Source organism: Poecilia latipinna, unplaced genomic scaffold (genome assembly GCF_001443285.1).
Source record: "Poecilia latipinna isolate Pla-1442-1.1 unplaced genomic scaffold, P_latipinna-1.0 Scaffold3533, whole genome shotgun sequence".
Lineage (NCBI taxonomy): Eukaryota > Metazoa > Chordata > Actinopteri > Cyprinodontiformes > Poeciliidae > Poecilia > Poecilia latipinna.
Window position 1 is genome coordinate 22,304 of NW_015116149.1, and position 15,078 is coordinate 37,381.

At 36.1% G+C, this 15,078-nt stretch overlaps 1 protein-coding gene across 1 annotated transcript; it reads left to right on the forward strand.

Annotated features, from left to right (window-relative positions):
- Positions 1 to 2,144: 2,144 nt before the first annotated feature.
- smfn (small fragment nuclease) lies at positions 2,145 to 13,493 on the forward strand. The gene is made up of 7 exons (XM_015024123.1): positions 2,145 to 2,483; positions 10,151 to 10,234; positions 10,316 to 10,393; positions 10,538 to 10,649; positions 11,095 to 11,203; positions 12,204 to 12,257; positions 13,209 to 13,493. The coding sequence occupies exons 1-7, from the start codon at positions 2,202 to 2,204 to the stop codon at positions 13,330 to 13,332; spliced, it is 843 nt and encodes a 280-aa protein (XP_014879609.1). The 5' UTR covers positions 2,145 to 2,201; the 3' UTR covers positions 13,333 to 13,493.
- Positions 13,494 to 15,078: the final 1,585 nt, after the last annotated feature.

The window sequence follows — 15,078 nt, forward strand, 5'->3', positions numbered from 1 at the left end:
AATCTCGTCAGCGACAATAGGCGAGAGCGGTCCATGAGGGTCTATTCTTATATTATGTCTATGATTATTATTATTATTGTTATTCTTCTTTTTAATGGCGGTTGGCAAGCAATTTACTGATGTACATTACCGCCATCTACTGGAATGGAACGTGTAGCAACACTACTTTACATTTTTAATTTTGTATTCTGAAGATAAATAAATAGTGCTTTCCTTAATCTGTAAATATCCAATATGTTTCCCTTAATTTCCCAATATTCCTTTAAGGCTCCATTCTTGACCTGTCATTCAAACCATTCTTCTCAATTTCTCCCTTTCAGGTTCATATGTTTTACAATTCATCAGTGTTCTACATTTTCTTTCTCTCCACATCCTTCACATTTATCATTATTTTTCCTCCCTATTAAATATAAAATGTCAGTTAAATAAGTATGACTTACTCTTAATCTGATCTTTATTATTTCTTCCCTTCTGTTTCTCTCAGTAATATATTGTATATTACTAGCAGGTGACTTAACTGGTGGAGTAAGAAACGACAGACTGGCCAGAAATACAGTATAATAGTAAGATAGCTCAAATTCTTGAGACTTGTATTTATTACACAACTCTGTTTTTTTTTTTTCAGATTACTCTCTGTAACTGATTGAAAGACCATAACCGAATGTCATCCCTCAGTACAAGCTAATTATTAATCAAATAAGTCCATATGTTTCTTTCTGAAAAGCAATACAATTTACCTTTTGATGTTATTATATAGATATTCTTCAGTGCCAGGTGTTGTTTACTTGTTTTTCAGCAATAAGTAATGATCTAAAGCAGGGTGCCCAAACTTTTTGAGACCAAGATCTACTTTTTCTCTCACCAGCCAGCTGAGATCTATATCATGACGCAAAGATATAAAAATTGTAAATTAAACTCTATTGACTTGTTTTTTGTGTGAAAGTACATTAGTTATAGCAGAAATAATAAAGTGATAGAAAACCTAGTGCAGTTTCTTCCTCATTCTGACACTGGGAGGAGGTAACTGGTTTCTCAGTCAGAAGCTGGTTCTGGTCAGCAGGTGTCAGTCAGTTATGGTAGATCTGAAATTTGGTTTGATGNCCTCNATATGAGAAACTACATACTGATAGGAGGAACCACAGAGCTCTGTAAAGATAAAGGCAAATTTTCTGAAGTTGGGATATAATTTAATTTCACATAATTATCGCGGTAGAAGCCATTTGTTAAAACTTAATGAAATATATTTGTCCTATTTTATGTTTGTTGTGAATACTCATACTAACAAGGTAATGAATAATGAAGACATATGGGTGGAAGACAGATCTGAATGTGGTAAAGTGTGTCGTTTATTGAACGTTCAGAAACTACAGTGGCTGTAATGCGCCACAGCAAAGATAAACAAAGGTAAAACAACCCGAACAGGTGATCAACTCAAAATCACTCGTATTTTTTTACTCTCTATCTTTGTCGTTTAAGCACACCCCGATGCCGTGGCAACCGCCTGCGCCCCGCTACATCTGGCATCATGTCAATTGTTTCCTGGAAGTGATAATATGAATAGACAAAGTTCAAATCCTCTTGTGGGATGTTTTTGTTGTTGTTTTTTTTTTTTTTTTTTTTAACTCAGTATATAATAATTTATTTTTATTTTGTGTCTTTTGATGAAAATGCCGCAACAACTTTATATAAGTAAAGTTAAAATCAGATGAAAAAAAAGTAATATTAAATCTAATATTTTATGGGGGTGCTATTTTATGGGGGCGCTATAGCGCCGCCACTCCAGTGTGACATGATGAATTATGCATTTATAGTTATAGTTATTCCAACACTGCATCCATCAGATGCTCTACTTCCAACTTCTGGGCTGACTTGGTATTTTGTACCAAGCAGGTATTTTATATTAAAAGTAGGGCCTTTGTTTTCAAATTTGTACCCTCATATAGGGAAAATAGTTAAAGCTTTAGTTCCTAAACTTTTCTGATTCAATGTACACAACATATTATATGAAATCAGCGGATAGCTTAAGAAAAATCAGAGGTTATAATCAAACTTTATTGCAGAAATAGGCAGCCTCTATTTCTGCAATAGAAATGAAGAATGCCTCTGCTGTCACCCTCTGTCTGAACAGAGGGTGGCAGCAGTAGTCCAGCGGTGCGCTTTCCGTCTGTCTGGACCGGAAAGAAGAAGAAAAACTTTCTAGCATGATCACTCTGTCACGGAACATCGCGTGGACTTTAGCTAGGTTCAAACTGGGATGCGGGAAGAAATCGTTTTTGCCTTCGTTCTTTTCCAGACACTGTTGTTCACACCGCACTAAAGGATTGCAGCAGCGCGCTGGAGCTGTCCAAAAGGGCTTTGTTTATCCAGAAGCTGCTCTCAGTTGTTTTTCATCACTTGGTTGCGTTTCAGCTGTTCAGTTGGACAGGAGAATCAGCATGTGTTCCAGCTCAATGTCACAGAGGATGGTGTGGGTGGACCTGGAGGCAAGTCTGTTGCTCATGGCATTTATGTGGTCAGGCTTTAGAAACTCTGGTTATGTAAAAAGGCTCACATAAAATGAGATGTAGACTTAAAAGCTCAAATATGGAGGTGGATTTCAGTAGATTTTATAGAAAATACAAGTGCATCTCGCTGCAGCAAACAGAAAGGGGCGGGGATGGACCATATGGCAGTCTCATACCTTATTTGGAAATGGGACTATTGCACTCCGGAAGTGACGGGGGCGCTATTTCCTATGTTATCTACGTTCTCCCGTTTTTATTTTCTTTTGAAATCTGTGATCTTCATCTTTAGGTAGGAGTTTCACTCTCATTATGTATTTGAATTTCCCTCTTTTATTTACTTAAGCGCAGCTCACAGTTCTTAAGTTCTGTAGCTTTCTGTGTACTTCTAAATCTGCTCTTTCGTTGCGTCTTTTCGGGTCTACTACTGACTCTAGTGGCGTGGGGGTGGTAACACAACTAATATAATTACATTACCAAATGTTTATTATTTGCTATTAATTCCTGCATTACTGGCACCGTAAAAGATTAAATTGTCTTATAAAACACAATATTTTTTCATTTTGTTAAGGATGTTGAGCTAAGTAAATGACATAAACAAGACCTTTATATATTATAAATAATATTCATATATCTTCATCAATTATAGGAGGAATATAAAACATAAGGAGACATTAAAAGCAACATGATCAACTATGATTCACAGGGTTGTTAAACAGATGCAAGCAAAATTTGATGTTTTTGCTTATATTGTGCCATGTATATTATTCTGAGAGATTTTTTGGTTGGTCTTACATATAAGAAAAAATAAGATTAAACTATTTAGTCTATTGAGGTGGAAATTTTCTAAAACTATAAAATAAAACACATTCATAGAACCACAATATCAACAATTTGTGCATCGAGTAAAAGCCTTAGGTAAATGTTAACATTCAGTTTGGTTAAAAATGATTATTGCACTGTCAATAAATGACTTCTAATCAATGTTCTTAGGTACCCAAGGGAAACGGGAGCTTAGAGATTCAAACTGATGAATAAAGAGGATGGATACTATCTGCTGAAATGTTCTTTCAACAAACAGTTCAAACAAAATTATTTTACCTGCCATTCAAAGTACTCTTAAAAGTTTGTCAGTGATTCTGCAGCTCATGTGACCAAATCAGCCGAAGAGATGAAAAGTTAAAACACTCAACATAGTCTTCTACACAAGCTCTAGTTGGGTGACCCCAAGATCACTAGGTCTTATTGAAAGATAGATGGTCTCTAAGAACAGTTTTTAGAAATATAGTCAGTGTTTTCAGCAAAGTTGAGCTGGCTTTCCAGGAATGACTCAAGGTATTTAAAATTTGTCACAGTTTCAACAGGTTGGCCATTGAGAGAAACTGGAACTACTTTGGGGTCTTGTTTAGGTAATTTAATTAGCTCTACATTCTTAAGAAAATTAAAAATTAATAATAAAAACTTTGTGGTATTCTGGATTAGTAATGCAATTATATTAGTTGTGTTAACTTTAACGCCACTAGAGGCAGTAGCAGGAATGAAAAGATGCGAGTTAGGAGCAGTGTTATGGCCACTCTTGCATCATAAGAAAGTCCAAGAAACAAAAATGCAAGAGTAGTCTTTTAGGAGGAGGTTTTCGACTCACTCAAAGAAAAAATAAAAAGCACTCGCGGAGACTTTTCTTGTTTCAAAGGGGTTTCTTTTACTTATAAAAGAAACAAAAAATAATCTCCGCGTTGACTTCAAATATAAATGTTAATTTGTGGTACAAAAAACCTTTTCACTCCTCACTCCTTCACCAAACAATCAGATCAACCCCAGCAGCAGATTCTGGATGTTAATCACTGCAGGAGGCTGACTGACGAGGAGGAGGGACAAAGCAAAACAAATGAATACATAAATAAATATACAACAATAGATCTACCATTCACATAAACTTAGATCTGCGAAAATTAACAATTTAGCAAAAAATAAATTAATCTAATTTTTAATAGGCTCCAACAAGCAGATTTAGAAGTACACAGAAAGCTACAGAATTTAACTGTGAGATGTGCTGAAGTAAATAAGAGACAAGTTCAAATACATGCAGAGAGTGGAACTCCTTCCTAAAGGTGAAGATATATCACACATTTCAAAAGAAAATAAAAAAAAATGGGAGACCACAAATAATATAGGAAACAGCACCCCCTTTACTTCCGGATGCAATGGTCCCATTTCCAAATAAGGTATAAGACTGACAGTAGTCCGTCCCTTCTCCTTTCTGTTTGCTGAAGCGAGGTCCTTCCCATAAAATATGTTGCACACAGTCTGATATATACCAACGTTTATTTCTATCTAAATAATCTCAAACAAAGGAGATTAGATTAGAAACAAATTCATTAAGTTTTGCTAATATGGAAAGTGCTAAAAACCTCTTTAATGGCTTTGAGACTCCAGAGAACATCTGAGAAGCTTTATCCACTCGTGGAGAAAACGTGGAACAGTGGTGAACCTTCCCATGAGTGGTTGGTCTCCGAACGTTACCCAACAACAGCTCACCTAAGGCCCAATCCCAATGCTCGTGCAAATTGAAGGGTTTGAAGGCATAGTGCAGTGATGCCCAAAGTCAGTCTTAAAAGCAGGTGTTCTGTTTATCTGTGCTACCCATGAATCTGTCCTACCTCGTGGTAATGCACATAGCACATCAATGCTACTCAGCAGATTTCTTATAAATACATCCTACCTATGGAACTTTTGTTTCATGTGTTTTATTTCATCAAATATTATGGTAAGTTTTATTTATTTTAAACCTGGCTTTCATTAAGCTGCTGTATTACTTCATGTTTTTAGTTTAGATAACAGGCAGCTTGAAAATATATTTATAAATGGCTTTGCAGTCTACAATGCCGTTACTTCTGTAAACAAGTCATTGTTTGGCATTTAATCAGGACAAGATATGTTGTTTTGTGGGCTATTTTGTCCCTATACTTTAAAATATTTCAGTTTAATTACACTTTTTTTAAATCAAACCTTGCTAAATAGATTTTAGTTGTGATACTATGTGAGATTGAAGCTGTGGAATAGCAGTGTAATATTAGTGTAAGCATATTCTATAATTTCAGGTGCGCCGTGACCTGTGCAGTTTGGTGGACACATTGTGGCTGCGCTGCATCTCATAAAGTCTGTCATACAACGTATTAATGCGCAAAAAAGAGTTGCGATGATTAGTTTGTAGATGTCTGTGTTTAATTTAATTCCTATCAAAACCTGTTTCCCCTGTTTGATACTGTTTTATTCTTATAAACACCTTTGTATTTAAAATATTTTTTTAAAAGATAGAATATTCTAATTGTTGGAGTTCATTCATTTTTGTCTCTGTGCACCACCCAGGTTCATTAACCAGTTTCAGGGCCCAACTAGAACCCCTCAGTGTAAGTTACCTTAAGAAATAATGAGATTTGGTTATACATAAAAACAAGCTTTAATATCGAAAAATGATCAAATGTTACAAGCCATACATGTCATACAAATGGAACAGATACAGAGTTACATTCACCGTCCAGCGCTGGACCATACTTAGCACACCTTATGGATGAAACGAAGTAAAACAAAGATTGTAACGCGAGTTTAGCTTTTTATTCTTTTGTGCAATGTGTTCCCTCCTTAAACAGTAGTCTAATCAGTTTCAGTCTGTTTATGTATGACTGGTGACAGTCACACATAAACATGGTTATGTAAGCTGCTGCGTGTGCATGTAAGCAGATAAAAGAGAGAGGAAAAGACAGAACACACAACAATAAAAGGATTAGTGCATGCATAGCTTTTCATTTTAAACGGGTAGGATATTCAGATGAAGGAAGTGATATTCTTGTGATTTTGTCATTTATGTAAATTGTTCCAAAGCTAAGCATAACTCCTAAGCTTTCACTTCAGTCCCGTCACTCAAATAATGTTATCCTATATATTTAACATTAACACAACCCACTATAGTTTTTGGTTTGTAAACATGACGGTAGATGTTTTGGATGCGTAGCACCGACAGACTTAGCTGTCTATCCGTGGTACAGTGACAAAATCTGACGAGGTAGCACAGATAGTCAGAAAAGAGGTTTCTACGAAATTTTGTTCCCCTGTGAAAATCTGTTCCCCCTGTGTTGGGAGCCTACACTGCAGCTATAGAGGCAGCTGGGGCAGCTCATTTTCCTGGTGTTTCTGATCGATTTCTCGGTAAAATAACTCATATAATCATGTCAAGGTTGTAACATTCTGTTTAATCGGCAGCTGCTGTTAAAAAAAGAAGCAATAACAAAATTGTAAAATAAATAAACAAGGTCTTGTGTGGAGTTCTTCTTACATTGACTTGTGTTGTTTTTTTAATCGGCATGAGAATCGGTCTTTTTCCTACTTTTGTCACTTAAATCTGACAAAAAAAAGTGAGTGACCAAACAGTTTTCCAATGCATTGTGTATTTATAATTTTTTATTGCTAATTTAAGATGAGGGAGGCTGGCTGACAGCAGCGCACAGTCTTCCTGAAAAGATGATAGTGTAGACTTTCTGGAAAATCCCGTTCTAATGTTAAATATGACAGGTTACTGGATAAAAGAAATTTGTAGTTGCTAATTTTTGGTAGCTCAAACATACTATCACACATGATAAACATTGAGAATTTGGAAATGGTTACTCTTTATTTGCCAAAGTTTTGAGAGCCAGGGAGGGATACTTCAGCTGCCTCAAATAATCTGTTCTCACTACATTTCATAAAAACAAATTAATTTACCAGCAAGTCTTTTATTCCTCTCTTCATCATCAATAAATCCTGTGATTTTGGAAAAATTTGCTCATTATTTGCCAAATTCTCAATGATTGAATCCACCTCTCTAGCTGCAGTGTGCACTCCAACACGGGGGAACAGATTTTAACAGGGGAACAGAATTTCGCACAAGACTGGTGTTCTGACTATCAGTGCTACCTCGTCAGATTTTCCTACCGTAGTACAGATAGATAGTTAAGACTATCTGTCAGTGCTACGCGTCCAAAACTGCTACCGTCATGTTTACAAACAGAAAACTATAGCGGGTTGTGTTAATCTTAAATACATTGGATAACATTATTTGAGTGACGGGACTGAAGTGGAAGCTTAAGGGTTATTCTTAGCATAGCATTGGAACAAGTTATATACATGACAAGACCAGAAGATCACTTCCTTCATCTGAATATTTTACCTGTTTAAAATGAAAAGCTATAGATGTATGCACTAATCCTTTTACTAGAATGTCCTACCTGTTAAAAAATATTTTTAATACAAAGGTGTTATTAAGAATAAATTATCAGGCAGGGGAAACATTTTCATTGGAATTGAATTAAACATAGACAAATACAGATCACCGCAACTCTTTTTTGCGCATTAATACGTTGTATGTCTGTTATCAGATGCAGCGCAGTCAAAATGTGTCCACCGAACTGCGCAGGTCACTGCGTTCCTGAAATGATAGGATATGATTAATATACACTAATATTACACGACTATTACACAGCTTTAATCCCACATAGTATTGCTACCAACATCTACTTAGCAAAGTTTAATAATAAAAAAAGAGAGTAATATTACTAAAATATTTTAAAATATAGGGACAAAATAGCCCACAAACCAACGCATTTTGTCCTGATTAACCCATCGATTTATGGGTAGCACAGATAAACAGAAAACAGGCCCTTGGAAGCTGACCGAGTTTGGGCACCACTGGCACAGTAATCTGGAGCTGTCTACGGGTCTTTAAACCCGCCCACTTTGCGCCCTGTTTACACATGTCCAGAAAGACTTCAGCAAAGTATTTCCCTACAATTCATCACTGCATGTGACTTTTTCAATTTAAAGGTGGAAATGTGGCAATAGTTATTTTTGATCTATTGAAATTTTTAAGAAAATAATATGACAAGGCACATACCAGTAACAGAAAAGTATGACATAAGTTGAGCAGAAAAAATAATTAAAAAAATAATAGTCACACAAACTAACAATAAGAGAAAAGTAAGATAGAAAATGTTACAAGTGCAAGAGGAATTTCAAATCTTAAATTAAGCTAAATATAAAGAAGCCAAAGGAAGTTTGGGCTTTTGTGCACTTTCTTAAATAAAATTTCATTAAATATATTTCACTTAAAAAGAAATTTAAAATGTGGTTAAATTTTAAAAAGTGGCATTTATGAATGGCATATTAGCCAGAGGATTAAATCATTAATGTCATAATTTCACTCTTCATCCCCTGTCAGTCCAACTTTTATTATATCAAAATGTGAAAGAGGAATAGATCTTTTAAACAATATTCAATTTTGAAAATCTTTCCAAAAACATTATTTAAGTTGCAATTTAAAAAATTGGTTCTGCTGTCTTGATACCTGAGTCACATAGCGCACAAGAATTGGTATTTATATTGAATTTCTCTTTCAGAAAGTCATTATAAGTTCAACTTATATAATTTTGAAATGAATTTCTTTATTTTTTGTGGAAGTGGAAAAAAGTGGATTAATTTTTTAAGAGATATATTTTTTAAACAAATGTTTTCTTCTCAAGGAATATGGGGAGAAAATTGACATCAATGTGTTCCTTATGAAGTTATTATTACATTTTGTTTACAGAGTCACCGACATTTCTAATCAGAGTTCTTTTGGAGTAACAGCCGAATATGTAATTATACCATTAATTAGCTGAATAATAGCTGGAGGAATTGCCTTTAAGACTATTAAAGGTAATTTCTTTGACAAAATCATTATACAATAAAAAGTTGCTGTCAGAAATATGGCAGTGTTCACTGTGCTAGCTCTTTGTTGAAAAATCAGTTTTCAAACTGATTTTGTGTTTGAAACAAAATCAGTTTCACTCTACTGTACTATACTCTACTGAATGCTATCAAATTTTGCTCCGTATTCAACAAGTCATAACAAAACACATTTGAACAGCCAAATATCTCCTGCAATGACTTTGGAAAGCAAAAATACCTATATGGTACATTAAAAAATGTGTTTGTTGTTGTTGTAGGTATACTTTTTAGCAGCACAAGTGCCAAAACGGTGACCGCTCCCGCCATTTTGAAAGTCCAAGTTGGGACATAGAGGTGTACTGTCCCAATTCTCAAATTTTTGCATGCTTGTAACCTGCACACTTGAACGCTTATGTTCACTTTGACTGAGTGCACACTTCACAGAGAGGGATAGGGTGTAGTGCAAGTATTGGGACCAGACATAAAGCTCTACAGGCTCACCTGATCAGTTTTAGGTCAGAGTTTATGATTCAGCAATAAAAGTATTGGCAAAGATTGCATCCATGGGAGAGTTGAAAGACCATAACAACTACTGAGCAAAGAGAACGTAAAGCCCTATCACACTTTGATGTTCCCCAATACTTCTGGAAAAATTTTGTGTACTATGGGGAGGCAGAAACAAGCTTTTTGAAAGGTTTGTGTTCTGTTACATCTCAAGTAAAACAAAGCATTTCAGAAAAGGACGCTTTCAAACATGCATGGGTTATATGTTAATATAAGCCATGGAAAATCCCTCATTAAATTCTGCTCAAAAGATATTTGTTCTGTTAAAAATTTAAGTAAAGTCGGAGACTAAACTATGACACATTTGAGTTTTTCTTTTTAATGTGTTCTATTTTTATTCTTTAAAGATGACAGGTTTAGATGTTGAGAAGGACCAAATCATTGAAATGGCCTGCATCATCACAGACTCTGATCTGAACATTATAGCAGAGGTAATGCAAACAATAAGTGCTTCAGTGTGTGATAACTTCAGTTTGTCTTGGAAATGAAGTTCATTTGTTGTTGCTTGCTAGGGACCATCCATGATCATCAACCAACCAGACGAGCTTCTGGATGGAATGTCGGACTGGTGTAAAGAGCATCATGGAAAGGTAGACACTCATCCCAAACTGCAACAAACTGTATCATTTAGCACTTGGTTTGTGTTTTTCATCTTTTCATTTATTCATTCAGGCATTTCTGTGAATGGTGTCATACTTGCTGCTTTGCTCTACTACTTTATCTGTTTGTATCAGTCAGGACTGACCCAGGCTGTTCAAAACAGTAAAATGACCCTGGAACAAGCAGAGTATGAATTTCTGTCCTTTGTCAGGCAGCACACTCCACCTGGACAATGCCCCCTTGCCGGTAAGTTTAATCCACTGTGTAACTATTCATAGATGCATGTAAACATTACTGTAGGTTGTCCAGAAAAGCTATAGAAACACACTTGTGTTAAGTGACTCATACACGAGTGTGCTGTGTTGTGGTGTGGAACAACTTTGCTTGTGTTTACAGCTCTAAATGTATTTGTCAGAATGCATGAGAACTACACATAGTATGATTCTACTGAACTATTTCAGCATCATACTCAGTATGGTAAATGTGTTTAACATAAATCGTCTGACCAGTGACCAAATTAATAATGGGTACATCTAATAATAACTCTTTTAAAAAACAGATCACCACTTTAGCTCACAGCTAAATGTTGTCTTGTGTGTTACCTTTTACCCTCATCAGAGGGAGAATTTGTCTTGCTATCATGTTGTTGCATCAAGACCTTAATATTCATGTTTTATTATTTCTTCTCCAGGCAACTCTGTGCATGCAGACAAAAGGTTCTTGGACAAGTACATGCCACAATTCATGTACCATCTTCACTACAGAATCATTGATGTCAGCACCATCAAAGAGCTCTGCAGGTAAGGATTTGATCCCACAATAAGTTGTGAAGCTTCCAGAACTCAGTCTTGTTCACACACATCAAAAGTTGCACTTCCTCCCAAATTTACTGAGAATGCTGTATGGTAGAGATGATCTGCTGAGGAAACTGAAGTCAAGCAAAAACACTTGAATTTGCAGTATTATTAAAAAAAAAAAAAAAAAAAAAATTAAAATGTAAGAAGTACAATATAAACATATTACAAGGCCCATACTGAAATGTGGGATGTACTTGAAGTCATTCAGGTTTCAGCAGCTTTAGTTTGCTTTCACACCACATTAGTGTTCGGTCCATCTTAACTGACCACAATGTGTTTGGCATGGTGAGAAAGTTAATTTTGTGAATTCTGATCTCCCTGGAAGGGGTTGGTCTTGGTTCACTTGGAAGTGAACCCTTAGAGCGGTTTACTTGCAGTGACTTTTACAGTGCAAGAGAAAAGCAGCTGAGACTAGGTCAGTCTCACCATCTACTCTGGTAGCTGTGCTTACCTTTTACCTCATGTATTATCAGTCATGAGGTAAAAGTGCTTCCCGGTGGGGGGAAGCACTTAAAGCACCACTACTTCAGAATTTATCGCTTGTGTAAGTGATTACTAAAACCAATCAATTATCATAAAACCCTGGTTTTCATGTTATGAGAGTCCACAACACAAATATTGGTAGCTTCTATTTTTTTCAGGGTAGGGCTTTGATATTTTCCTTTGTCTTTTAAGCACTGATTGTTTAATCAGCGCTTATATACAATATGAGGTTTTTACCTCATATTTTGGCAAAATCCTGAGTTTAAAACACTTAATTTATATTCTGTTTTTCTTTTAATGATTGTTCAATTGATTGCTGTTGTGATATTTTCTGCTAATACTACAAAGAATGAAAACATAACTGGTTATGGTATTAAAATTTCTGTGTTTGAATTATCTTGTTTTGATATATTAAAAAAACTGAATGATGTGATTTTGCTTCTACTCTGAATGTTTACAGACGGTGGTTCCCAGAAGAATTCAAGATGGCACCTCATAAGAGCGCAGCCCACAGGTTAATAAAAACAAAACACATGAAATTACAGCTTTATCATTCATTAAATCAATGTGATGTAAAATACCACAGAGCTGTAGTTCAGTAGGTATTACTGTGAGCTTAGATTAAATAGATGACTAGTCTTCTGGGTGGTGTACTAGGTGCATTATGGCTACTCTCACTAACAACTCTTTAGTTAAAACCTAGAATAAATTTTTTGCCTCTCCCATGGTGTTGGCATAATGCTCAGGAGGAGTGCAGCAAATGCCACAGTCAGACAATGGGGAAGCTGGGAGTTGTCCTCTCAGACCATCAGTTTCCAAAACCACGTACGCACATGCACACATACACACAAAAAAACTTGTAAAAAAGCGCACAAAGGATCAGTTTGATCCTGCCAGACTGCACACAGAAGAACTCATGGGTCTAAATGACCCTGTCTCTTAAGGTCATGGGAAGATTAAGGACATATTTAATGTTTAATGTATTTTATACCTTTTCCTCTTTAACTGCACGTGTAGTATTAGTTGTATTCAATTACACGTCAAATGTAGAGGAAAATAAAGAAACTCTCACTGGTGAAAATCTTAGTGATAGAAAAAAGCAAACCACATGCATAGAAGATTCTTCTTCGCACGGTAGAACTCTCTTTACGGCACTAATAATGCATGCTGCTGTTTATGGGTCAATTTTAACGTTATTCAGCAATAGGGGCGAACAGTAAGTATTGTCACAAGATCATAACAGGAAGGAAGCTGATAAAATGAACGCCCAGTAATGGCGACGGCAGTCAGTGGCGCACTGACTGCACTATAAGGGGTGAAATATGAGGGGTGGGATTGGGATGTGATGTGCTACACTGAATGAAGATTAAGCACAAAGTTTTTCTCAGCTGTATAAGTAAGTTATACTTTACCAAATAATGGTCGCTTTAAAACTCTCTTACACTTACATTTTCTGTTTTTCCAGAGCCTTAGATGACATAAAGGAGAGTATTAAGGAGCTGCAGTACTACAGAGCCTGCATTTTCAAAGCACCATCAGAGGAAAAGAAACACAAGATTGTAGAAAATGGTGGCAATACAAGGAGTTAGTTCATCAATGAGACTGTTGAAATACTTTCAGTTGGATTTTTGTTTTCTTGTTACATTTCTCTCAAGAAGGGAATTTCTTTTACAATTTAGTTTGTTTTTTGTCTGCAATACTGAGTACTACTGAAGTTTTGTTGGAGTGAATAAAACTCTAAAAATGTTTTTTTCAGAAAAAATTATTTCAACATAAATATAATTTAGGCAGAATCACTCAGTATTTTACTTTTTAATTAATTTGAAGAAACAGGCAATCTGTATCATCATTTCTAAAGAGAACATTCAAACTTTACAAGTGGTATATTACAAGCTAAGTTGATAGTGAAATTACCAATAAAGTCCAGCGTTCCAGTAATCATCAAGATTACTACATTTTTCTTACAAGTCTCTGGATTTGTACATGTAAATGGAGGGCTGGTGCATTAGTTCCTGTTACTATATTGAGAATCGCCAGTTCTAGCCATGGATACATGAGGGGGCAGGCGAAAATGTTAAGGGGGCATCATTATGTATGTACATATTAGGTGTTGATAGACTTCATATTTAAGGTGGACTATAAAATGATAAAAGTCGAGTAGAAGTTGACTCCTAGCAGTGATGCCATAGAAACGTAAGCGAACTTTACATCAACTTACAGGCTGTACTATATTCACAGCAAATATTGACCTTTAAGTCTTTTATGCAGAAATAGACGTATAATAAGAAACAGAACATCATCCCAGACTTCTTCGTCAGCAGCGCATTAAAGTCTGAAAAGTTGCACCAGGCCAGGTGCGACTTTTTTCCCCCCTCGAACACCGGCTAGAACTGATGATATGTTGGACAGCTGCACATATAGGAGTCAAATTATCACACTGACAACGGTGCTTTTGATTTGTGCATCACAACCCAAAGTTATTATGAATGGATCCTGTTTAGTTACTGTTAAATTCTGCGCTGCCACCTGCTGCTGCTCCATCCCGAGGCGCAGCAGGACGCTCCGCTGACTCAGCAGCGGCTCTTTTTGCGGGATGAACCAACATGCAGACTGCGGCAGAGATCGCCTCTATCAGATCCTCAAATTGAAGCTTTAACTTCGTTTCCAGATGTTGTCAAATTGTATTTTTATCAGAGCGTAAAGCTGCCAGGTTAGAAGCTTCAACAGCAAAGTGGCGCTGATCAGTTGGATGGAGGAAAAGGGCCGACATCATACCGCATTGTTGCACATTACTCCAGTAGTTTTTTTTTTTTAAATAAGCTTTTCGGCACTATTTGCCTTTATGACAACAATCCAACAGAAAAGTTGCAGAGAGAAGGGGCAAGAGAGAGCGAACCAGAGGACGAGAGTCAGATTCCGAACTACTAAACGGGTGTTAACGTCGATCCGCGTTTCCCTATCAGATACGGTTCCCCCTGCGTCTTCTTCCCAAGCTGCACCAGCTGCCCAGGCGGCAAAATACGCGCATGCTTGTTATGAGCACTGAGAAAGCACGCGCTTGTTCAGCGCGCTTATCTGGAGAACTACATAAACTACGGACACCGTGAAAGCTCAAACAATCTGTTTCGGCAAAGTTGTCACACTTTCTTCACGTTTTTGCGTGTAACTAATAATAATAATAATAATAAATACATGCATATATACATATACACATGCATATATACATATATATATATATATGCATATATACATATATATATATGTTTATCTATCTATGTAGATAGATAGATAGATAGATAGATAGATAGATAGATAGATAGATAGATAGATAGATA